Genomic DNA, 27,398 nt, shown 5'->3' on the forward strand with positions numbered 1-27,398 from the left:
CACTATCACTATTAAGCTTCAGAACAATTTAAAAGTGAACTAAAATGTCCAGAGCTGACATGTACATTCACAATTTCATTTTCACAAAATTACCTAAGTATTATTTGACCTCTGGCACTTCAAACATCAAATAATTGCCATTTTTGTCCAGGTTTTGTTATTTTCAAATATTTACATTCCAGCCTGGGAAGGAAAAAACACACTGAACCAAGAGGTCAAGTAAAATCTTACCCATTCTTTTAAAAAACTATGTTTCTTTGTGGTCATTCTTTTCTTTTGTACTTAAAAGTTTTCAAAACCGTTTTCCTCCTAAGAGCCTCTTCATTGGGTATTTCCAGTTTTACAATGAAAAGAAAAACTCCCTCTATTAACATGTACTCACATTCTCCGTTTTACAAGAAGACTGTGCCACTGGCCTCTGCCACTGGGATTTGAAAGTGCTCACAACACTTCACCTTTATGCTGGGCTAAACTCAGGGTAGCCATAAACACTCTGAAGTAATACAAACCTAAATATTCCTGCTCAGCAAATGGAGCGGTGGAAGTGAATTCTAATGAGCCGGCAGCTGTCACAATATGACCACAGTAACCAAATCAAAATATCAACCGCTAACCCAGATGAGACTCAAAGGTCATCCTGTAAGCCAGCAGCTCTCTGCAGTTCTGCCTGAACCACGATCTAATCCTGCAGTAAAATGTTCCACTGAGCTAGTTCAGAAACCAGTTACTCTACAGCGGGAAATTATTTCGTGCACTGGTGGGGTACCATGAGTGGGACAAGAACCAAATACCGCAATAAGGAAACCGAACCATTCACAAGGGGACATGTAAAAACACAGCCGCTGATGTTGAACTAAGCTGCACCCAACCATACCCAAGTATCACTTTTCACATCCTTCAGTTACCACTGCATGTCTATGACCGCACTGGCATCTTGCTCACTCAAACAATCTGGCTTTCAATTAAAGCTCTGGAACAAAAGAAGGAAAACGTATACTTAGGTCCTTCCTCAGATCAAAGAGTTGTGGCTACAAAATATATTCTTCCATTGTAAAAAAAAAAAAAAATTTTTTTTGGACAATTACCTGCAAAAGTTTTAATGTTTGGCAAACACAAGAAACAAACGAGAACGATTTTGTTTCCAAAATCCATAGCCTTTGCATATAGTTCTTGCCAGGATTTTCCAACTATTCCTTAACATATAATCCTCTTGAAAACACAAGGCTCAGCGCCATGGTCCCTTTGACCCATTAGCGTATTCTGAAAGCTACCCACTGACCACTGTAAAGGTTTCATCAAACTGTTTAATTACTGTAGTGAACAAGTTTCCAACAGATCAAGTGTACATTATTATCATTAATGATCATACATTGTCACAAAGAAGTGATTAGTTCTCTTCAGATACAGAACAGGGCAGTGAATTTCAAACAAGTAAAAATGCAAACTAGCTTGCTTGTCTCTACCCAAAGAAAACAGTAAGTGAGGACTCAGGAAGTGTCAAGTAAGAGTCTACTACACAAATATTGAACCATGATGTTGTACACCTAAAACAAATATATGTCAATTATATCTCAGTAAAAATTTTTTTTAATTTAAAAAGAGAACTGTATGAAATGGCCAAGGCAGGCTGGCAGCTAGATGATGCACTGCTGAAATCTCTCAATTCCTCCAGACTCCCCCACACTAAAAGAAAGACAAAAGGCCATGCACACTTATTTTTTAAAACAACAAATTTGGGGCCTGCTTTTTTTTGTTTCTTTTAGTTATGTTTTTCTTTAAAGGATTTACACAATATCAACTTCCAAAACTCTGTGTGGCAACTTTAAACATAGACAGCAATGGAGGGAAGAGTGCACCCTGACAAACCAAGTGTCATTATTAATTCTTCTGGCACAATAGCTGCATGTGTGTGCACGTGAACATGTGCTCGCATGCAAGTGCACTCGTGTCCATTTGTTTATTTTTAGTTTAGGCATTCAAAAAATCAAGTAAGGCACTGTATTCAGATATGCAAGCTTATTTCTAAAGGAGGTAAATTAACGTAGACACTACTATTCTTATAAGTCATGTACCATTTTGCATAAATTTGAGATACACAAATAAATTTAAGTTTTTGTATTTTGGTGCCAGAGGTATTAGATTACAAAAATGAACATTTATGCAAAATCATTCACGTGAAGTCAAAGAGTTCAGACTTTTAATTAAGCGTTTTGTTACCTTAAGAGTTTATAAGCAAATGTTAGCAATGCCTGCATCATTTCTTCAAAATACTGTACTGCCATAAGAACCAAATGTAGAATAATAAGTCACTACCCAAAGAAAAGAGTGTCTCAGTATTTTTTTATTTCTCTGCAATAAAATAAAACCTCACTAAGTGAACAGTTTACCAAAAAGAAATAGGTCATCTGCAGTTAATAACTCTTTCCCGTAAAATTAGTGTCACTTATTTCTGTAGCAGACGCCTAATTCAGTCACAGACTTGATTGATTTGACAATAAAGAATCTGGTCCAATAAAGTGGCTGATTTATTTCCGATACTATAGCTTTTACCCTAATGTGACACCAGAGCAGAACGAAATCTTTGACATGTAAAGAAATCCTTTACAGTTTTTCATGAAAACCAAAGCTTCTGAAAGTGGATATTGGATTGTTGTCCAAAACTTAAAAGTCTAATATCTTCTTTTGGTAAAACGAAAACTTCCACAAACACCGTAACCCAGAATATGGATTCGGACACAAAGAGTAGTTTAGAATATACCATATACTCTGTAAATTCAAATTTCTGGCTATACTCATAGGTCTTATTTCATCTTCGTCTTCATTTGTAAATTGGTTGTCTTTAATTTTTTGAAAACAATCTAGCTTCTCTTTGTAAAGGTACAGCAAAGCACCAAGCATGGCTCATTGCAAAAGTGGTTTCATTTTAAATCAACAGCAGCTTGGGCAACATCAATGAGCATCTTTGTTCCCTGAGTCTAGCCCTGAGATACTCAAGCCAATCAAGAAGGCATTTGGGATGTGAGAAATTATCAGGAGGTGGGGGGGTTAATGCAGCATCCTAGCGAGTTCTCTAAAAATATTTTTAATTCCTTTCCAAAGTAAAAACGCGAGGTATTTCATAATAGTTTAAACGCCTTTTTCTCTCTTCTTTTATTTTTTTGCACACTGAGCCATGCCCTCTCACTCTGAGGGCAACTTCCCTGACCCTAGTCTGACACTGCACCGTTAATGTCAGATAAACCATTTAGCCCAAGCACAATTCTTTTCTGTGCAAAAATCTGCTTGAGGTGGAAAATGTAGCAGTTTGTAAACAATAAAGAGCCATGTTTCAGACCAGACAGCTTATCTAACAGAGAAGTCCTTTCATGGGGAACAGTGGGTGGGAGCCTCCGGACACAGCAGCATTTCCTACCACAATGCAGGAGACTGTCCTGGCCTCCATATTTAGGGGTTTAATGGGAAGGAGGGCAGACGGAGTAAAAGAACACAGCTGACATGGACTTTAAGCTTAAACAACAACTAAGTGAAAAGAGTCAGCTCTCAGAGCTCCGGCTGTAGACGCTCGGCCCACTTATATTTTAAATACTATTTGAACTGAAAAAAAAATAAAACGAATTTGGTTTGTAAAACAGCTGCCCAAGAGGACACACAAACAAGAATGATTCTTTGCTATCTTCATGTTGCTTGGTGTCTTCTGTAATATTAATTTATCAACTTGTTCTTTAGGAAAACATTTTTTCATGGACATTATATAAACTTCTAAATATGAGTAGTAATTTATTTATCACATTTTATCCTCATCGGAGAATAGTTTTAGAATTCTTCAGGACAATTCTCTAATATACTCTTTCGGTGTTACTTTTCAAGATGATTATTTTCAAGTTAATCTTTTACTTTATGAAGTTGGATAAGGATAAATAGAGAAGGGATGGTGTTAGAATTTAAAATTACTGCTACTGTCACTGAAGAATGTAAAGCTGTTCTTTCAAATCTAAGGTGACAAACATATCTCGTCACCTGCATCTGCCTATCCTGGAAACAGGAAACACTGCATCTCATGACTCATTTTAAAAAGCTAGGATTCTTGCTTCAGCTACAGAGTTAAAACATAAAAGTTACTATTTTAAATTAAAAAAAAATAAGAAAATATAAGAACAACCCATGGTCAGATACAGCTTTGAGATCCTGATTCTCAAAGTTGGGATGACACTTAATCACCCATTAAAAATAAATTCCTAGTATTTCTCTGCTTTGACTACTGTGCATTTAATACCTGAAGTCCCTGTAGATGGATTTGATGGTGATTTCTGAAAAGATGACTCACACTCAAGAATGATCTACACCTTAAATAACAAGTATAGGGATGAATTGAGAGAGGAGCATTGAAACATACAGTCTATCACATGTAAAATTAAATAGCCAGTGGAAATTTGCTGTATGACGCAGGGAGCTCAAACCCAATGCTCTGTGACAACCCAGAGGGGTGGGATGCGGTGGGAGGTGGGAGGAAGGTTAAAAGAGGAAGGGGATGTATGTATACCTACGGCTGATTCATGTTGATATGTGACAGAAACCAACACGATATCATAAAGCAAGTATCCTCCAATTAAAAATACATTTAAAAAATTATAAATAACAGAACAAAGTTAACATTAATTTACAAAAAGAAGTATAGTGACCAAGGCTTAAAAATTAGGACATTCCTCAGAAGCATCTGCAATTATGGTTTCAAAATGATATGTGTATGGCTGCATGTCTTCCTTGGAGTATAGTCCAACAGCTTCTGCCAAGAAATTTAACCTCATTTATTGATGGATTCGCAACAGGATTTGGCCAAGTTGAGACATTTACTAATATTGTTAAAGCTCACATTTATTAGAACAAAGATCTTTTTTTCCCAATCAAAACTAAAGTAATCAGCTATTGGGACCTTTTAAGTCATTATAAATTGTCTTTTCATTGCTCAAGATACTGCGGTTTTGTGTTTTTTTTTGTTTTTTTTTAATCCCTATAGGTAGTCAAAGCAGAAAAAAATATGCTAAGAATTCCAATAGAAAAGACATGCTGGAAACACAAAGGCTGTCAAAGGACACGTATGTCAGTTCATGAAGCAGGATGGGGATCTCCTAGATCATTAGCACTAAAGTTCAACCGTGGTGAATACACAACCAGACTTTATAATTCAACGTGAACATGCTACTTTGATTTAAGCACACTAAACCTATTAATACAGGAACTTCCATGACCCCTTTCATAAAAGTTCACGCTAACGCAGATTTTATCTCATTGCCAACTGACAGACTCAATGATACTTCTTACTTTAAATATTCACAACTTTCACTTCATCAGCCTTAACCCTGGGAAACTACTGCCGCAACAGTGAAATTGGGAGAAGTGCTTTACATCTAAGGAACACAAAGTTTCCACGTAGATTTAGTATCACTGAAATTAGGTAATTCCACACACTTGTAAAACTTAGTCCTGTATGCGCTATTACCAAGCAAAGATCATCAATATTTTTCTGTAATTTAAAATTACTATAGTGAACTAGCTAAATATCTTAAGTTCTTAAAAACAGAATCTCTGTCTGGGCTTGTATTCTACCTTTGATGGTAAAACATAAGCATTCCAAAAACTCATGTTAATTTAAAATTAGTCTTACTTTGTATTCTGGAATTGACAAAAGGTGGAGAGAGATTGTCATGTGACCCAAGGTCCCTGCTGGTCATGTGGTCATAGGGAGTCCCATCTCCATAGTTCTGTAAATAAAATAACAGATAAGTTTAAATTTGCCATGAATCAATCAGCACGGAAGTCTGACTACTGACATCTCTCTGAACCAAAGAAATTGGAGCCCACCATTCTCACCCCAGCACCTTATTATAGGAAAGCTGCATCTTCACAGGTACAGTGCATAAGAAGGGCTCTAAAGTTTGCAGAGTTCACATTTTCCCCGAAATCATAGTGAAGCTGGGGGAATAATAATAATGGAGCCAATTGCACCAAGTTATTACAAGCAAATGAAATAATGCAAGTAAAACACCTGAGACGTATAAAATATATTGTAAATCGTAATTATTATTTTGATAAGCCCACATTATTTTTAAAAAAAGAGAGCAAAATGTGCTATGGGAAAGTTACTCATAACCTGCAACAAACTGCCTTTGGAAGGCAAAGGTAGGACCTTGTAAACAGCAGCATTTGGTTTTATGAAATTGAAATTTCAATGTTTTGTTATAGACGTTATTGTGGTTGTAAAAGAATTGGATCATTCCATAAGCAACCAGCTACACAAAAACGTTAAAATGATTACAACAGGACTATAAATGAATATCAGCATTTAAGCATAAATTCTGGATTTGGACAAGTATGCCACAAAAAAACAGTTTTAAAGCAGATGGTAATCTTCGGAAATTTCTAATTACTATGATCATCTCATGGTTTAAAGGGAATTTTAAATTAAAATAAGGTTTTTAAACTGCTCAGTCACTTGCTTTTAATGGAGGAGTTAGATAACATACAGGAAAGAGTTAAAATCATCTAAATGACAGAGTTCAAATTTTAGGTTACTGGAGGAGCCTGGAAGGCTGCAGTCCATGGGGTCGCTGAGGGTCGGACACGACTGAGCGACTTCACTTTCACTTTTCACTTTCATGCATTGGAGAAGGAAATGGCAACCCACTCCAGTGTTCTCGCCTGGAGAATCCCAGGGATGGCGGAGCCTGGTGGGCTGTCGTCTCTGGGGTCGCACAGAGTCGGACACGACTGAAGTGACTTAGCAGCAGCAGCAGCAAGGTACATAAAGTGACCAGAAAGGAAAAAAAGAGTCATGCTGCTCAGCTGGTTGCACTGTCCATAAAGACTAAGTCAAATTTACTCAGAGGTATCAGTTGGTATGTTAGCCAAAGGGCAGAATCTGCCCACATGAAAAGGACAGATACTGTATGAAAAATGAAAACGCACATCCCTTCACTAAAGAAGCGACAGAAACCTTAAGGTTCCAAACTACCCCGTTTTCAACCGCCTTTCCTCAGCTATAAAAAAATTAACTTGAACGATACTGTGATGGGATGTTGCCAGTACATCAGGGCATAAAAGGATGTCACATTTTAAACATATATCATTGCTCTTACACTCACTTGTTCTATACCAGACACTGCATAATACTAATTATCGTTTATTAAGTATGCTCACCCTACAGAGTTATTAAGAGCTTAATATACATTATCTAATTTAAACGCCAGCACAGTGTTTCAAGATGACTGGAAATATCACCACTTGAAGATGAGAAAAAAGAGACACCTGCCCCCTGGCTGTCCCATACAAGCCAGCCACAATAAGCTGTCTCATGCCAGCTCGCTGCATTTAGAAAATACAAATTACAAAATATTGAGTAAAAGTTATCCACCAATGAATTCCCTGGAGAAAAAAAAAAGGCCAGACGATTCATGAAAACCAAATAAGAGTCAGGACAATCCTAATAATCCTCCCTCTCAGAAGAACGACCGAAAGAGCTATGTGTTCTATTAAAATGAGAAAGCAGAAGACATTAAGTTCATGCGAATGAACTCAACAAGCGAGGGACATTCTGTCGTCTCCTACACTTGCTGTCAGGGGAATGGATTGATTTCTGCAAGTGAAGACTGTAATGTGAGGAGGAGGAAAGACTTCCTCAACCCATCCATATAATGTGGGAGAATCTGAAACTCGACAGCTGGTGCAAAGTCTCAGCAAAGTTCCTGGTAAGCCGAGAGCCCTGGCTGTACCCTGAGACCAGAGCATGAGCCCCAAGGCCAAAGAACAGGTGGAAATGCCCAACACGGCTTGCAGAGACGGCCTCCTTTGGACAGCTTGATTACCTTCCTTACCTCTTACGCCAAAATACAGACCACCCTCCACCCCAAATGTGTGTGAACACTTACAGTAAAATGTGCCCCCGCTCCCCGGCCCTGCAGAACGTTTCATCTATCTATACAGCTGCTTGGGGGAGGGCCAGCTGTTTTGTGTGGTCTATGTCTACTTTTAATCTGCAGTTATATGTATTGTTATAAAAACTGGGAGGGATTTCAGAAGGCCTAGCGATGACTCCATTAAAGACAGATTATATACATAAAATCGTTCACATTTGAGTTAGAAGGAACAGGAAAGATCCTCTGGTTCAACTTCTTCATTTTACAAAGTAGCAGTCTGAGGCCCAAGGAAGTGAAATGACACACCCAAGGTCATACACGTACAAACACACGCATGGCCTAACCACCCTACTCACACCCTACTCACACCCCATGCCATGGTCTTCACATGACACCCTAACAACCAAAAGCCTTGGACAGGAGTAGCAAAAATCTGCAAGCGAATAAGACATGTGCAGTTAAGTACAAGCAACTTCTTTTCCAAATGACTTTGCACCATGGTGTGTAAAATACAAGACTGACTTAAGGAACACTGACAAATGAGCAAGTCTGAAGAATAAGACTTCGTCTAAATCAGATCGTATCCATTTACTTTGAAGTTTAAGGATTTGGGGTTGTGTGTGTTTTAAAAATAAAAGCTACTTTCAAAAAAAAAAATTAAATGAACGAACCCACTGGTGACCAAAGACACTACTGGTGGTGGGACAGTCACGTGTTTACAAAGTGGAACCGACACAGACTTATTATGCAGATGATACTGGAAGCTGCAACTGCACAGGATGTCTTCAGAATTATTCAGTGACCTATTTACACCAATATATTACAGGGATACTAGGAATTTTTTTTTAAGTTGCACCACCTACAAAAAATAGCTTTCTGTTAACACTGGATCAGTAACTGGCAAAGCAAGGCCAAATGTTTAATGAAGGGGTTGTCTTCTGGTTAGCCAAAGTAGAAGGGGTGTCAAAGTCAATAATAACATCCAATAAGAGTATGAAAAAAATGCCAAACAGAAGCTGATCCTCATTAAACTCAGTCCGCATATATAGCCATGCAGATGTGTGTCGGGGAGAAAAAACTCACCTTCAGTTTGTCAATTTACATATTAGGATGTCTGCTTGTGGGGAAAAGATTAGATATACTTACCCTGGACGGGCTTGGATGTCCTCCACTCCCCCAGGACCCTGAGCTACTTCTGTCTTCTACATCTAGGGACAAGAGAAAAATTCTTTAGGCTTTCTTGCAATAATTCTTTCTTTTTGTATATGCACTTTCAAATTAATGTTTCAAATTAATCTCCTGTTGCCTTTAATTAAGAATCAGGCACGAGGCTACCATGATGATAGTAGCTTCTGACCCAACTACTTAAATTAACTCATTTAAATTCACAGCAGAAACGAACTGGACCCTCAGGAACCAGAGGTATGAACATAAAAATTACTTCCATCCTTCACAATGTTTCATAGCCTCAACTTTTATCAACCTGAAATTGCACTTAAAATCTTACTAAAATCTTTTGGACAGGTTAAGTTAAAACTACACTAACACAACCTTAATATTCACACATACACAAAAGTTAAATCAGGTAAATATCCATACTATTAACATTATTAATATTAGTGGCACACCTGCCATAACGCTCCTAGACACTTTCGGTCCTCTTACCGGCTCAGACAAGCCACTCGAGGCCTACCCAAGAGAGGACAGACGTGCAGGAAAACACGTAAGATGAAAAAGGACATTAATAGTCTATTTCCACCAGGACATCACAAGGCTATCAAGAGACTTTTTAAGTTTCTTAGGACCACACCATCTCAGTCTTTTTTTTTTTTTTTTAATAGGCACAACACTTGGCCTACAGTCCTTAATCTGGACGATGAGATGTGGACACGAAAGTTGTTAAAGCAATGTTTTATTTTGACAAATTATGGCAAAATGACCTGTGTGAACTCCCAGAAGGCTGGGATTCTCTAGGCCCTGTACCAGCGAAGTTCTAACGCTGACCAAATTCGAGATGCTTCCTCAGCGCGTCAAGTGCAAATACGAAGGAGGGGGAGTCTGATGGCTAAGTTCCCACGTTCACTGCTCAGAACATAAAAGTGCGCGCAAGATCAGTCACTCTAAATTTAGAAATGGCTTTGCGATTTTTGATGAAAGGCCCTTTCTGAGGATAAAAATTTCACTGTTCTATTATCTTGATCATGGTGGGTAACAGACGGCCATCACAAGCTTCCTCTGACAGGACTGGAGGAGGAGGTGTGAAACTTCGGCTCAGGAGATGTACTCCCATGGACCATGTTTTCTAACATTTCAGTAATACTGTTTCTTAATGCACTACTGTCCTTCCCTTAATTACTCCTATTTTATTATCAGCAGAAGTGATCATAGTATAATTAACTGACTTATTTGGGGATCCAGTAGAGGACATGGTGTTTTAGAACATTAAGGGAGGGACTAGAAACAGCAATCAACAACTAGGACCACTAAACGTGAAATCTTTTTTGACAAATATCGTTTCAGTTACTTTGGAAAGTTCTTCCAAAGAGAATGCAAATGCAAAAGCTATCCCCTGCAGATAGCTAAAATCAGTGCCTGCATGGGACTTCCCTGATAGTCCAGTGCTTAAGACTGCACTTCCACTGTAGAAGGCAAGGACTGGATCCTTGGTCAGGGAACTAAGATCCCGCATGCTGCATGCTGCAGACAAAAATAGAAAAGAAAATGAAATTTTAAAAAAATTTTCAATAATCAGTGGCTGTGAGCTTTAAGAGATGTCATGCAAGCTCTGAAGAGGAAGTCTGGAGAAAAGGTACAATACTTTCCTCAAATTTGCTGTTTAACAACCCAAGCTCCTAGCCCATCTACTGTGAAACTGGGGGACGTATATAGAAAAGTGACTTGAACTCTTGGGACTGTCACACAAGTAAGTTTTGTAGCCTGCCTGGTTCTCGTCATCCTTAACACCAAATCAAATTTGTTTTCACATACACACACATACACAAAGATATAAATGACAAAATCTATCAACCAGAAGTCTGCACATCTTGACTTCCTTCTCACCTGAAACAGCCAACCTGGATTAATTTGAGAGGTTTTCCTCTTAAACTTGGCCCCAAAAGTAATGAAGGAACAGCAGTGAATCTCTACGTCTACCATAAGATTCTGTTTTATTTGGACCCATTTTATCCATTTTCAAAAAGGATTTCAAACATGAAAGGAAGGCAGAGACAAGCAGGAAAGGGAAGCATAGTACTTCCCGGTCAGTAGTTTTGCCCTAGGGGTGATTATGATCCCCAGAGGGCATTTGGCAATGTCTGGAGACATTTTCGGTTGTCACAACTTGGCAGGGCATGGAGGCGGGGCAGAGCTAGTGGCATCAAGTGGTTAGAGGCCAGGGACGTTGCTAAATGTTTTGTGCATGTCCGAATACCCGCACAACACAAAATACCCTGGTCTCAAATGTCAACTGTGCCAAGGTTGAGAAGTCCTCTTCTAAAGGACAAATTCTATTAAAGAGCAAAAAGGAAGAATCGAGCTGGAAAAAAAAAAGATGTACTAGAATTCGATTTATAATGAATACAGTCTCTTACTAAATACACAGTGAAGTTATCTGAGCCCAGATTTAAGCCAGAGTGTTTCAAGAGATGTTCCTATACATCTTCTGTCCACAGAATAAAGGGAAAATGATGGTCAACCATGCAGGCTGCTAATTAGCAGGCAAATAAAACACATCAAAACTTGAGTATTCCCAACTGGGCAATTTCAAAAGCGAGCAATCCACTAATTAAAAATGCTGGAAGTCTAGCTTTTTCAAAACAGGTTAAATACTGGCTGGTTTCCTTCACAAATAGATTCCCACCCAATCAAATCTGACTGCTCTTTTCCCATTCTTTCCCATTTCCATCCTCTTCATTTCCTGATCTCACGCTGCTGTATCTTCTTTTGTCTTCCTTCCTCTTATTGCTCTTTTTAACAGGCTTTTCCTTCAGTGGCCTCCTGCAAATTGAGAAGGTAAGGACACCTCTCTTGCCCTCCAAGACTTAACAGAACAATTGTATGACTTCTGATATTTTTTATTTGAAAGAATACCTGTACAACTGGTGCTCCTTGATCCAGGGCAAGAAGATTCAAAGCTATAGCATGCACTGAATGTAAACATGTTATTTTTAAGACATTTGTTTCCATCTTCCCTCCCACTGAGCTTCATCAGACCTGCCAGTAAGTCAGCAAGCATTTCCTCAACAAGGATCTCAGTCCATCTCAAAGTGTGCCTGAGGACTGCCTATGTCCAATCACCTGGTGTGCTCATTTCAAAATTAGCATCCTGGGGTCCACTGCAGACCTACTGATCCTGGATCTTTGAAGGTGGGGCCAAGAAAACTGTCTTTAACAAGGTTTTCAGGTAATTTTCGTGTACACAGGAGCTTTGAGAACCACCAACCTCCTCCACTGGAAACACAAGACAGATGCATGCCCTACCCCGCCACCCACTGCCTAACTCACATCCCGTCCTAAAATCCTTGCCCAGGTGGACGGTTTCTGCAGCATTCAGTCCACATTCCCGGCGCATCTACACCCAGACTCACTCTCTATGTAAACCTTGCACATGGCCTACACGTGGCCATCCCCTGCTCCTAGTGGTGTACCTGGGCACCGCACACACTTCCTACCTCCAGGTATTTGTACCCGCTATTCCTTCTGCCTGAGCTATTTTTTATCTCTCAAAAAAATAATACTAGTTAGTATTTTGTGAACTTAAAGATGCCAGACACTGTGCCAAGCACTTCAATACACTACCAGTATCTCCATTTTATCTTGGAGGAGACTGAGGCTTAGACGGGACAGAAAACCCTCCCAATGTGACAGCAGATGGCAGAGCTGGCAGACACAGGACCTGACCACGTTCAAGTCAGGAACATTCTCCACCACGGTCAAGGTCTCCCCGATAAGCAGCTCAGGTCTCTCTACAACCAGCTCGACCATAACCGCTAGTCCCTTCTTCCCATGGATGTATTTACTTTTGGAGTTTATATCCACTCTCGTGTCCACAAAAAGATTATAGAATGAATACAACACAAATATATAAACCCGGGTCTCATGCACTGCAAACAGATTCTTTACCATCTGAGCCACCAGGGAAGCCCCAGTCTTGTGTCCACAGAAGATTACTGAATGTATACAACACAAATACATAAAAAGAAATATTTGAAGACATCAGAGAGGCTGGAAAATAAAAACAGGAGAACAATCGGGCCATATGTATGATGAGCTTATCAAAAATGTACACTGTGGGAGTTTCCTGGTGGTCCAGTGGCCAAGACTTTGTGCTCCCAATTCAGGGGACCCAGGTTCGATCCCTGGTCGGAGACCCAGATCCCACATACCACATCTCACAACTAAGAGTTCAGATGTCGTAACTAAAGATCCTACGTGTCACAACTAGGACCCAGTGCAGCCAAACAGATAAGTATTTTAAAACAAAAACAAAAAACTTTAAACATACACTGTGATGGATGAGATATTTGTGAGAGAGGGGTCAAAATTCTAGTGGGCAAAGAGTAAAACAAGATTCAGAGCCTTGGATAAAAATACCCAAACTGTTCAGGAAAATCATTAAGGGAACACAGTCGCAAATGAAAAACTGCCCAAGATAGAAGCTGCGTGAATACTGAGTTCTCACGTCTCCCTTGTTCCTGCGTGAATACTGAGTTCTCATGTCCCCCTTGTTCCTGCATGAATACTGAGTTCTCACATCTCCCTTGTTCTGCTGTCACTCTCTATCCAAGATGGGACACGTAAGAGAAAGACAACCACCTGGGCGGAAGGAGGCAAAGGAAAAAAAAAAGTGGAAGATAGCAGTTATTCTTCCGAAAGACTGACGTGGGCTCAATTGTTTCTAATTTCTTTTACCCTAGACAAGGACAGGCTGAGTAATGTCCATGGTTTTGACAGTTGCTTTAGGAGGCAATCTGACCATCTACAAATTGTGATTTTACTTGAGTAGTTCTGCATAAGCCCCCTCTAAAATGCCTGACATTTCAACACTAAAACACAAAAGCAAAGCGTGGGTAGAATGAGGATCAAACGCTCCTTTTAGAGAAAAGATACACAGAGATGAATTTTAATTTTCATGATTTCCCATCCATACTCATTGGTTATTCAAATCTCCACTTTATGTGGACAGTGAGATCAAAACTATCCATAGACTGGACCAATGTCCGAAAGCACAGAGCTGGAAAAAAGACCTAGATTTCAGCCACAGATTGCGTTAACCAGCTCTACGGCCTGAGCCAGTCACCGGACTCTCTGAACTCATTGTTGTCAACTGTAAAATAAGTAGTTTTGATTTCCATTCTTAGAAATAGGGCAGCCTAGTATAGTGGAACAACTCTGCCACAAAACACTAAGTGCAGTAAATCAGAGAAAAGACAAATATCATGTGATGGGGCTTGTACGTGGAATCTAGAAAGCTGATACAAATAAATGTATTCACAAAACAGGAACAGACTCAGAGACACAGAGAACAAACTTATAGTTTCCAAAGGGGAAGGTGGGAGAGGAATAAACTAGGAGTTTGGGATTAATATACACACTACTATATATATAAAATGTGTTTCCTAGGTGGCTCAATGGAAAAGAATCCACCTGAAATGCAGGAGACATGGGTTAGATCACTGATGGGGGAAGATGCCCTGGAGAAAGAAATGGCAACCCACTCCAGTATTCTTGCCTGGGAAATTCCATGAACAGAGTAGCCTGGTGGGCTACAGTCCACAGGGTCAAAAAAGAGTCAGATATGACTTAGCAAGTAAACAACAACAACAAAAACTGTAAAACAGATAACCAACAAGGACCTAGCACAGGGAAGTATACACAGTATCTTCTAAGAATCTAAAAAGGAATATATACACACACACACACACACACACACACAAATGTATAAGTGAACTACTCTGCTGTACTCTGAAACCAACACAACACTGTGGATCAACTATATTTCAACAAAAACTTATAAGTCAATAAATACTCATGGCTTTTTAAAAAAATCACTAAAAAATGATGGACTAAAAATTTTTAATCTTCTAAACCCAAATGAACTGACAAGATAGTAAGGAAATATCCAGCCAAAATCGAAGTGAAGGCTGGAACCCACAGGGGAAGAAGACATTTTTTTGCCCTGAGGACAACTGCCAACCTAGAAACTGTAATGGCCTCTTGGGTCAAGAACAAAAGTGAAAACTCAGCATCCACCCAGAGCAGGTATCTAATAGGAGAGAAAGGAATAATAAGGTTTCCAACCTCAAGGAATGATTACCAAAGTACACAACCGATACTTGTTAGACACGTGGCAGAGTGTGCGTGCGTGAGTGCTAAGTCACGTCAGTCGTGTCCGACTCTTTGTGTCCCCATGGACTGTAGCCCATCAGGCTCCTCTGTCCATGGGATTCCCCAGGCAAGAATACTGGAGTGGGTTGTCATACCCTCCTCTTAGGGCTCTTTCCAACCAGGGATGGAACCCGCATCTCTTACATCTCCTACATTGGCAGGCAGGTTCTTTACCACTAAGATAATCAAAACACATAAACAGGCAAACTGTGGTTTATTCAAGGAAACCTGAGTTTCACATTTTTATGGCTGTTTGTTCTGCTTAGTGGGTCTGAGATTTTCAAATAATCTCCTGGATTTTCACAACAGCCAATATGTTTGAAGTAATCAAATCCCACCTTCTCCATGAACCCCCCCTACAGCACGAACATGGTGAGAATTCAGTGAGCCTTAGATTTGAGCGACTTCATTTACCTTTCAAATATCCTCTTTCCATCTCACCATTTCAACATAACTCTGTATGCTGTATAAATGATATGCTGCCAAAAGTTACGTCTGCTTACCAGAAGTCCAAGGTAAGAACACAGACTGAATATTATATAAGTTAACCTTGATTTGAAATAAACAAGTGTGAGGGTTACCTAACTGTTGATTTGGGGCAGCTTTGTGTATCCATCCCTTCCTCATTGAGAAACCAGAACATGCCAAACCACCAGGGTCCTACAGTTTCATGAAGTCAGAACAACCAAAGTGGTATTCTCTGCTGCCCTAAAGCTCTACAAATTCCCACTCTTGTAGAAACATATGGATTTCCTGATAAAAGCTTTTACACACTCAGAATGCTTCAGGAGGTTGAGATTGAGTTCTTCCTGGAAAGACAGTCATTCTGAGGCATGTGGAAGTCTACACGGTCTTAAGCCCTTCTCTCTGCAATAACAGACACTATTAAATCTCCTCCACACCCTCACGGAGACTCACAGACTGCATACATCTGTGGCTCCTACTAATTTCCTAGTCCAGGAAGAACCCTTGGCTGAGCCCTCCACACAAACTGAGATGGCATATGCTCCCCGTCAGTGCCAGATGAATTTAGAGTTCAAAATATTTCATCAGCAAAGAGCGTGTTAAGGATGCGCACATTTTCATTAGCACCCAGTATAAGAAGAAGCCTAAGTACAGTGATCTGAGGTCCAATTTGAGTCCAAGGACAGAGGCAGGAAGAGCTGAGGAGCTTCAGATATTGACAAGGACCACACCACCAAGACCACTCCTTTCTGCTTCTGTAAGAAACAAGACAGGCTCCAGAAGGAGTAATCTAAGCAGTGGCGAGAAACTTCCAGCACTTTCCCAAATCTGACTAAGCAAAAGATGATGACTGTGGTGATGTGTCCCACACAAATTTTAAGATACTTCAAATACAAAGAACAGGGACCTGGGCGTTCCATTTTCAGAGCACTGTCCACCTGGCATCTCAGTGCTCGTGGATTTCCCTATTAAATAAATTTGAGAATTCAAAGGTCAAGTATCAGATTATATTATAGGTCATATACATAAATATATAAATAGTATAAGGAAAGGTAAAATATGGATACACTGGGAGGGAAAGTACAGTAGGAAAATCTGCTCAGAAAGGAATTACTGAAAATTTTAGCTTTTATTAACCACCGAGTTAAACTTCCATCAATACATCTTTTGAAACAGTGCAACAATATTACTTTCCTTAAGTTCAAGATAAACTATTTTTCAAAAATGAACACTAAATAATCTCAGGTGATTAAAATATGGAGTTAATTGCACTTTACAGTACTGTTAAACAGGAAAAGCATTTTCATATAACATGATATTAAGATAATATGGAGGTAACAAAATAAAACATGTAACAATTATGTTATAAATGTCAGTGGGGCTTCATATTCTGAAACTCAGAAATCTTGAAAATTCAAGGTGAGTAGACAGTTATATTATGAAACTGAGACAAAAGTAAGCAAACTCTTTATATAAATCCATATAACTTGGAAGTATCATGATAATCTAACTTGAATAATATTCTAATTTGAATAACCTAACATGAAATACAGAACTTCCATTTCAAATGTTTGAAACAAATCAGTCAGGGTCTTCCTATTAAAGAGAAGGTCATCCTTTTCAGAGCTCATCTCTTCAAGTTAGGTCCCAAAAAGAAGAGAAGCCACGAATAACTGAGGCAAGACTATAATAATGTGAGTAGTAGGAACAGACACCTCCTTTGACTGTGAAATGTAACTGGTCTAAAAGTTACTTAATAAAAATCAATTTTACTAAGATAGTGTTCTTGGAAGCTAGACATATTTCAAATCAGGTAAGAAGAAATTGAAAATAAAATCAGCATACCATTTAATTCCAATATTAAACAGATAAGCTTCAAAGTACCTAAATTAAAAGTGAATATTAATAACTTGGGGAAGTTTTAAAACTAGATGTTTAGTACCTTTTCAAGATGTATTTACAAATGAACGTCACAAAGTGTGAGAAATAAAAGGCAAATACTTCAGAAAACAAACATGAAACAACACAGAAACACATCTCAAATCTGCTTCATTCTGGGACTTCCCTGCTGGTGCAGTGGCTGAGAATCCGCCTGCCAGTGCAGGGGACGCAGGTCCGATCCCTGGTCTGGGAAGATCCCACACGCCGTGAGGCGGGTGAGCCCGTGGTCCACACCTCCTGCCAGCTGCGCTTCCACAGCAAGAGGCGCGATGAGCAGCCGGCGCATCTCACTGGAAAGCAGCATCCACTCGCCACAACGAGGGACGAGCCCGTGCACAGCCACAAAGCCCCAGCGCGGACAGAGATTAGACAGATAAATGAACATAGATACATACGCTTCGTTTGTAAATAAAACAGAACATATATCACTCTGATAACAAGTACATGTAATTATACCAGAGTTTTCCAAATCTGACGGGGACAACAGAGGATGAGATGGTTGGATGGCATCATCGACTCGATAGACATGGGTTTGGGTGGACTCCGGAAGTTGGTGATGGACAGGGAGGCCTGGCGTGCTGAGGTTCACAGAGTCGCAAAGAGTCGGACACAACTGAGCGACTGAACTGAATATTTATGGTGCAAAATCCATAATACTGTAATGACTTAAGACGTACGAACTGATATTTTAAATGCCTATTTGATCAATAATTTATTAAATTTATTCCAATAAAGGAGAAAAAAGAGCCAAGATGAAACACGTAACAGTTTTCTCTTTTCCTCTTCTCCCCTCTACCTCTTCTCTCCCTGGGGTGTCATTTGTGAGGCTCTGGGAAAGGGCTGCTGGCTTAATTGAAATATTTGTAGGCTGTAATTGCTCTGCAAAGCCACAATGGTCCACTTCTCCCAAATGGCATCCGCTGTTCCTCTTCATTTTTTCTTCTGTTTCCTTTTATACTTTAACAAAATCTGCCCCTCCTGCTTCTTCCAGCCTTATCTCATCTTGCCCTTTATTCTGAATGCATAACTAATGCCAGGGAAGCCAAACAGCTTTAAATATTCAAAAATCTTCCCTAGAATCCAGTCCTCTAGCCCATTCCCTTTTGCTTACAATAATCACTCCCATAAATGGACTCTCAGTTTATCTTTTCAACATCCCAACCTTCCACCTGTGTTTAACAGAGCAGCCTCTGACCTGGCAATGACAAGCAATCAATCTTACATGTTATCTTCAGGGGTCATGTCTCAGTTTTAGGCCAATTTTCTTTGTATTTAGGCTCAAATGTGCAAACCACACTATATTACTCTGCAAAACATCAATGAGAAGGCTTAATTAAGTAACACTGACAGATAAATCCATTTCTTTCGCAGTAATCAAATCAAAGCAGGTTGACATAACACAGGAACTTAATACAGTTATTCCCTTGTAATTGGAAAAAGGCCCTTTACTTCTCATTAAAGCAATCTTCTGGGTATTGGCATAATAAGAAGGCTCAGAGCTTTAATACTGCCCTATAAAAGTCTCAAGATACAGACCCCTTAAGCAAACAAGCCAGATTATCTAATTCCTTGATCACAGCAGAACATGTAGTTCCCACTGTTTTAAACTACTAATTCTTTATCTCTGTTGCAATTAAAAAGAGGTAAATCAGTATCAAACACATACAATGGAAATCTGCAAAAATGCATAAACTGTTTACAGTTTTAGAAGTCTGTCTCCACATGTATTTCAATGGAAGCAATCCATTAAAAATGAATTTGAAATACTTTATAAATGTAAAGCTGTAATAGCTTGGATGGGGGGAAAATCTTTTTATTTTACTTAATGGGCTCAACAGGATATATTTTACCTAAATTTGCAGTCTGATATTCAACCATACAGTACAACTTTGGCAAGCAGAATTGTGAGAGAATGGAATCTGAATAAGAACATTTAATTTTTGTGGTAATTGAAGAACACTAAGTCATCTGGTCAACCAGAGGCTTCTCCAACCCAGGCTAAAGCCCAGAAAGAATGCAACAATATTATACTACGTTCATCTCCCCAAACTAAACAAAATCAATTTTCACCCTTTCACTACAATTTTGAGGGCGTTTCTGTTACTTATCCCTTGGTGCCTTATCAATCTCAAAATGAGTCCAGCAACTCTTCCTGAAAGGATAAAATATAATCTAGGGTTGTGATTCCACAATGTGGCTGACTATTAAAAGACCCTGGGAACCTTAAAATTAAAAAAAAACCACAGGTATACTAGCCCCACTAGAAACTAATCAAGAAAAGATCAAGGGTTGAAATTGAGGAAAATATATAGTTTCAAATTGTACTGTTTTTCTGCTTTTTTTGTTTTAAAAAGTTTTTAATTATAATGCAGGTCAAACTATGTAATTTGTTGTTTCTGAACCATCTGTAAACAGGCGTCATCAATCACATTTATTGATGCCTGAATATTTCTGGGTGCATTTCCTAAGAACAAAAATAGTATAGTTACCAAAATAAGGATATCTACCATTGATATAATACTTTCTCCATATTCCAATTTGGCATTTCCCCCTTTTGCAGAGGACTCAGTCCAGGATCACACAATGCTTCTAATAGGTCTCTTTCACCCATTTTAATTGGAAACAGTTCCTCAGTCTTTTCTTTTTGTGATATTAGCGTTTTTGAAGAATACAAACCGGTTATTTTATAGAATGCTTCTCAACTGGGGTTTATCTTATGCTTCCTTATGAGTATAATTCAGGTGGCTACACTACTACAGAAGCGGCCTCGAGCCTTTCTAGAACATCGCCTGCAGAGCCGCAGGATGGCCTGGTGGTCCCTTCCTCATTTGTTGTGCTGTTTCAATCACCTGCTCAAGGTACCGTGGGAATTCTCCACTGTATAATTACACCTCTTCCCAGTGTAACTAATCAGCCATCTATGGGGAGATTCTCTTAAGGCATTAGAACTAACTTTTAATCATGTGCTTATGGAAAAAAAAATTAAAATACAATAGTGTATAAGTAAAAAGGGAAAATCTCCTTCATATACACTCTTCCCACCCTGATATTAAGATAACCCAGAACGGTTTCCTAGGCAGTCTTACAGAGCCTTACAGAGCTTCTGGTCTGTGATCAGCTGGTTTTTAAAACCACAGAAATGAAGGATAATACAAGCAAAACTTGACTGAAGTTTCTTTTCTATTTCAATGGCTAAGAAACAGCCCTCAATTGTTGACATGTACCCTAGTGACGTTTCATGGGACATGATTATTTGCTGTAGCTTTGTGACCTAGGCAGAGGCACGCAGGGCAGGAACTAGAATAAATGAAGACATGTTATACTATTAACTTTGAAGAAATTCAGCCAAGATGAAGACGGGGTTGAGCAACCCACTTGTGAATCCATGCAATGCAGAAAGCCAAGGTAAATAACCCACCCTGAAGTTGACGCTGCCCTCGATAGTTGTTTGGGGAGTCTTTCCACCACAGTCTATGAACCACAGTGTTAAAAGGAGGCCTGTCATAGCAGCAGCACTGCCCAATTAAAATCAAATGGATAGACAAGGATTCATGACAGACAGAGAGAGGGAAAAAAAAAACCTAGTGAGGCTTTTCTAGGCCGGCAAAAAAAAAAAGTAGGAAACACCTACACTTTTTTTAAAGTGAGAAGGAAACTGACACTTTACAAAGAATATAATCTCACATTTTGGGACTGCAGACACAAATGAGCTAGGCACAGCCACAAAGCAAGGTGTAAAGCTTGAACTTGGCCATTGGATAGAACATAAGCATACTAAACAGCACTGAACGAGTTAAATGATGCTAATCACCAGAAGGCGGAAAAGGTCCCCTTTAACCCTGGGATGAAGCCCATGCCATTTTATAAACTGAACAGTGCTGGTGGATTTTGACTCTGACTTATAAATGCGTAGACAATTTTCCTCACAATCCCATTTCAGCCAAATGCCTGGCAGACACTGGCAAAGGTCTTTCATAGCTGGGCTTACAAATGTGTGTGTCTGTGTGTACAACATCACAAGACACACACAAATAGTTGGGCTTACAAATGTGTGTGTGTGTGTGTGTGTACAACATCACAAGACACACACAAATACAATACACGCTCTTGAAGAGACCGATAGTTTCTCGATACTAATGACAGTGTTTAAAACGGTTCCCAGATGTTGCAACTCATTCCCCTGACATCTCCTTGGTTTTGATCAGTGACTTGTTTTTTGATCAGATTTGAGTCCGTTCACTTAACGGGTTTTAAATTTTTTCTCACAATAACGTAACCACACTATGGTATTATGCTTTCTGCTTTCCAAAACAGTTTTTACATTCACCTCGCTTAAAATGATTTATCTGGAATCACTGAAAGTATGAAGTCAGGATCAAAAGAAGGTTCCTCCTTAAGTCTGAGCAGACGAACACCATTTTTCAAAAGCGTGAAAACAAAAATCAAAAGAAATCAGCAGTTATCCTGGATAAAAGAGACTATTCCCCATAAGCCTTATTTTTATCCTTTCATGCTATTACTATTACATCTCTATCAGGTAACAGAATGCTTGCTAAAGTTCATTAAAATACTTGCCAAAATAGGAGAGTTAAGACAGTATCACCATGATTGAACTTTCATATTCAGCAACATATGTTTTTAAGTCATGTCAACAATGACAACAAAATCGCTCATCTCCCTTCTGAGATGCCCTGTAACCCACAGGACACCATTTCACCAGCAAGACACAACTATCTGGCACTGGTCTGAGAAAGATTCAGGGCTGTGACGGCAGGTCTATTACGGCAAAGATGGCCGTACCTTCCCCAAACCATACTGTTTCTCTGACTTTGACTTTAAAGGCTTTTAAAACACGGTCATAACTGAAAGAATCAAACATACATGTGCATTAAGTTCCTAGTACATTTTTTCAGGGTAAAAAATGGAAATGCATTAGAAAGCAACAATTGGCATTTTCTTAAGCTCATGGGAAGAGCCCCCCTCCCCTTCTTCTTTTCTTTTAGGAGGTCTCAACTTGGATGCAGGCTACCTTTGCCTATCTGATGACCAATGGAGTACTGGTCAGAAAGAGATGAGCTGGTGTGATGTACTAGTCTTACAAATTCACTAAGTGGAAGGGTAAAAAGCTGTAACTCTTCTTCAGGAATGGAAGAAATGCCGTTAGTTTGAAAGGAGGTAGAAGCAAAGACCTGAAGGATGACAATAACCAGGCATCTTGAGGGAAAACAAGAAGCAGGGAAGGGGGTGCAGGGGAAGCCAGAGCTGTCAGTAGAGAATAATGATTTATCTGATGAGATTAGCAGAAAGTTTGATTAGCAAAGATGCCTTCTCAACAGCGCAAAGGCTGCAATGTTACTTTAAGATTTCCTTGTAAGAAAAAACCATGCCTGCCAAATGTGGTCTGTAACAGCCCAGGCTAGCTATGAGTGATACAGTGGGAAAATAGCCACTAAGCCAGATTTTATTTGATTTGTACTGATGATTTTTATTAGAATACATGGATCATTGCTTCAACCTTTCCATGTAAAACCAAATCAAATTCAAAAACTCACACATCAGTCACCTAACCTTATGTCATTCCTTCTGCTTTACTCAAGTTGAGCCACATTTCAGCTGATCTGTCCTTGATAAATCGTTCAGCTACTTCAAATTGTTGGGCCAAATTCTGGGAGGCAAGTGGTACACAAAAGAAGCCGTTAAATCTGCAGTTACACATTAGACAGGGGAAAGGAATACCGCAAGCCTCCCAAGTCAAGAATGAAATCAAAGAAGTATACGGCCAACGCAAAACGGGACAAGATGACTTCTCTTTATTGTCTCAAATGTATTGTAATTTACCTTTAAAAGCCTCACCCAAGCCCTCAACTCTTCCTCCCTCTTTAATCCAGGCTATCCTGCAGGACACTGCCAAACAAGTGCTCTGAAATTAGAGGCAAGTCCACAATTATGTGGCATAAGGAGATCTGGTCAGTTTTACAAATCAAACATAATAACCAGTTCTACACATCAAAAACATTATAACCTTTAAGGCAAATATTTTAAATGTTAAACTCCTACATTTGTGGAAAGCCTCTATAAAATGTAGAGAAAGCACCTTCATTAAAAGGAACACCATTTCATTACAGGAAACACTGCCATGGACGTCCAAAGAACAAGTGCCCGGAGCCCACGTCCCCCTGCTCTTTGCCTCCTTTTCTTTTTGCACTGGCTTTTTTTTCCACCCTCAGTGACACTGCCAGTCTTGAACTAACCTATGAGCAGTAATGATTGCTTGCATATCACTTCTAGTCCACAAATCAGTCCCACCTTCATGATTTCCTTGAGTGTTCTAAACAACTCCTGAAATGAGCACTATCTTCTCTTCTGGGAAGGTGAACAACATTCTGGCCTAAAGGCTATCAACATGTCTCATGTCTTCTAGAGGCGGAGGGTGCCCTGGAATGACACTAGCAATCACCAAACTTCCAAGTCTCTGGTGTAATCCTCGGGGGCAAAAACGGGGTTCACGGGCCAGCCTCCATTCCTTCTTCCCACTGACGACATAGGAAGTCCCTATCTCCCATCCTCCTTTGTGGCCATGTGGGTCACATGACAGAGATTTGGCCAATAGAACGTGAATCCAACTAACTACTGCCTTTTCCAGGCCTGGGCACTACAACCTTCCTATAATTCTTCAGCCACTTTCTCTTTCTTCTTTGTTCAGACCTAGACAAAGGATCTAGTGTATCTCTCGGAGGCCCTAAGGGCTGGCAGGGCTAAAGCCTGAAAGAACCCACACCTGAAGGACTACAGGGAGCAGAGCCGGACACCAGAGGGCTGTAACTCCTCGCAGTGTCATGCTACTACAGTTGGGGGTGGTTTGTTCCAGCAATTAGCATCCCCTAACTAATGCATCCTCCAAAACAGACTTCCATGAATTCTGGCGCCACGATTCTCTCTTCCAAGCAAAGCAAACATACGCAGTTAGAGCTGGCAGTAGACAGAGCTGTGAAGAAGGGGAAAATGGTCTTTGAACTCTCCTTCTCTCCCTTTCAGACTTGTTTTCCCCTCTTAGCATTTCCTCCCTCTGAGCACCAAATGTTCTCAGGCTGCTCAGTCTCGTCTGTCTCAAGAAAATAAACCCAACAACATGCAGCCGCTGTTCTTCCTTTCAGCCATCATCTCACAGCCATGAGTGGTGAGCTGCTTGCTGCCTGTGTAATTTCGGAGAAATTCTGTAACATCCCGGAGTCTGTATAAACTCATCTGTAAATTGGGAATGGCTATATCCACCCTCCAGTACTGCTGTGATGATTAGAGGTAATTTAGGAAAAATGTCACTCAGGAACCTGGAACACAGCGGAAACTCACCAAAAAAAAAGGTAACTCCTGTTTTGATTATGACTAAGATTTTCATAGAATGACATGTGACAGCAAAATACAAAAGAGAGCTCTCTGATAAACAACAAGGTGCTACTGTATAGCACAGGCAACTATATTCAGTATCCTATGATATACCGTAATGGAGAAGAATATGATAGAGAGTGTGTGTGTGTGTGAGTGTGTAAAACTGAATCATTTTGCTGTACAGCAGAAATTAACACAACATTGTAAATCAATTATTCTTCCATAAAAAATGTTTAAGCTATCTCACACCTAAAAAGAAAATGGGGCTCTTTATATCTGAAATACACAACTGAGACCAGGAGAAAAATCATGCATAAATAAAAAGCATCTGCTTATTAAAGAAGAATGAAGATGGAATGTTAGGAAAAGGAGAGTTATAAATGCTAGAATCATCACTTGGAGATACTAGCAATTTAAGGTACAGAAAAGAGAAAACACTGGTAGCCTGGTGAGCTGTATTCGCATTACATTCGTGCTTAACTTCCCAACTCTGTGTTCAATGCCATCATCCTAGTGGCTCAAAACAGGCACTGGTAAAAACATTTACACCATGGAAATTGGCAACCATTTCATGTCAGGGCTCTGTCTTTCTTTGAAGAGCAGATTATTAAACATCACCCCACTAATGAAAATAATCATTCACTGTGAGGTATTTTTCTCAACCTGTCTCATTTAATTCTCACCATCACTACTGAGGTAGGCTCATTTTCCAGATGAAAACCCAGGCCGCACCATGTTTAGTGACTGACAAAAAATCCTGTGGCCTGAGATTTCTGCATTAGAAATCAGTCTACTTCTAAGAGCAAAGAGCACCTGGATTTCTTTTTCTCAGCATATCAAACGTATATTCCCCTGAAAACAGAAAGCTATTCCTTGAAAGGATCTGAATTCCGGTAGCCCAACGCCAGCCATTCTCATTTTTTCACTGCTCCTCGGCTCACCTGACTTTCCTTCATATACGCCACCTTTCTTACCACACTTTCCTCTACACATCTGATGCAACATTTTGTGCAAGTGTCCTTTCAGGGACCACCCACCACACTGTCTCAAGGAATCTACTTGTGCCAAAGGGCTGGAATCAGTTTGGAATGCTCTTTAAATCAGTGGCTTCTCATGTCCTGAGCAAGGTGATCTACTCTATCTTGGGCCAAGCTGTGGATTGTCCAGTAAGTCTTGGATCTGGGAGGAGCTGGGATTCAGCTCTTGGATTCAGATGAGGTCTCTGGTAACAGTTTCAGTGAGGACAGTCATCAACAGCAGGGACCTGGCTCAATATGTGCTTGGGGGGATGGCGAGAAAAGCCGGGGGTCATCCCCGGGTTTCAGGTGCACCCAGGGGTCCTGGAAGATGCCTTGGTAACACATCATCACTTCTCTTCTGACTGAAGCGTGGCCATCTTACAAAATCCAGAACCTCCCAAGGACAGAAGAACAAGTGGGTGAAGGCCCAAGAGCGCAAGGGTCCATCTCCCATGCAGGAAACGGCTAAGGCACACAGGAAGCACGGAGAATCGAGGTACAAAAGTTGAGGAGTCACCAATGAAGAGACGCTGCCTCTGGGTGGGGCCAGAGGCAGACACAGCCACGAACAAAGCACTGCGAAGTTCACTGCATGTTCTAAAGGCTTCGGGGAGGCACATAAAGCAACAGGTTCATATTGGCATTTTGGAAATAGCAGTGGGGATGGTGGGTTACTAAGGTGAGAACTTAGCGCTAAAGAGACTAATTACAAGGCAAGAAACTAGTATTTTATAACTTACTTAAATCTGTATTTGTATATATCAATTTTTTGTATACATAAGAAGGAAACCATAAAACTATCATTAAGGTGTTTTAAAATGTCTTCACATTCCAAAAAAAAGAGGCAAGAAACCACACTTATAATAAAAGTAATAGATAAAGCAGGATGATATTGGGGAAGCAGAATAGTCAAGGCTTAATGACTAACCTGGGAAAAGTAAGGCACAATATTATAGTCAGGGATTATTCCCAAGTTCTGTCTTATGGATATTGGGTAGGTTGGAGGTAGGATTAAAAAAAAAAAGTTTACTTCAGACATTTTGTGTTCCAAATGTCCACTGGTCACCCAAGTATAAAACAGAGTACAGTAAATGACTGTGAGTCTCAAGTTCAGAACAGAGGCACAGAGATTAAAATCATTTAAGCACAATCTTTTAATTGTGAGTCCCCTTATGGAAAGAATTCACTGACCCAGATAAGTGGAAAGTCTGGAGACAGGGCAGGTTTTAGGTTTTACATACCCAGTGGATCCACCATATTAACAAGGATAAAGATTCCTTTTCCTCCACTC

The 27,398-nt window shown here is 39.8% G+C and overlaps 1 protein-coding gene across 31 annotated transcripts in view; it reads right to left on the reverse strand.

Annotated features, from left to right (window-relative positions):
* Positions 1-27,398, reverse strand: part of TCF4 (transcription factor 4) — a 381,881-nt gene that overhangs the window by 242,195 nt on the left and 112,288 nt on the right. For all 31 annotated transcript variants that reach the window (XM_086373565.1, XM_086373560.1, XM_086373561.1 and 28 more), the window contains 2 exons: positions 9,057-9,118; positions 5,663-5,759 (listed from right to left, as the gene is read on the reverse strand). In XM_086373565.1, the coding sequence (XP_086229691.1) occupies positions 5,663-5,759; positions 9,057-9,118 (159 nt within the window). The remainder of the gene's footprint in view (positions 1-5,662; positions 5,760-9,056; positions 9,119-27,398) is intronic.

This window comes from Bos grunniens, chromosome 24 (assembly GCF_055505025.1).
Source record: "Bos grunniens cultivar Pamir isolate PY7600 chromosome 24, Bosgru_T2T1.0, whole genome shotgun sequence".
Classification (NCBI taxonomy): Eukaryota; Metazoa; Chordata; class Mammalia; order Artiodactyla; family Bovidae; genus Bos; species Bos grunniens.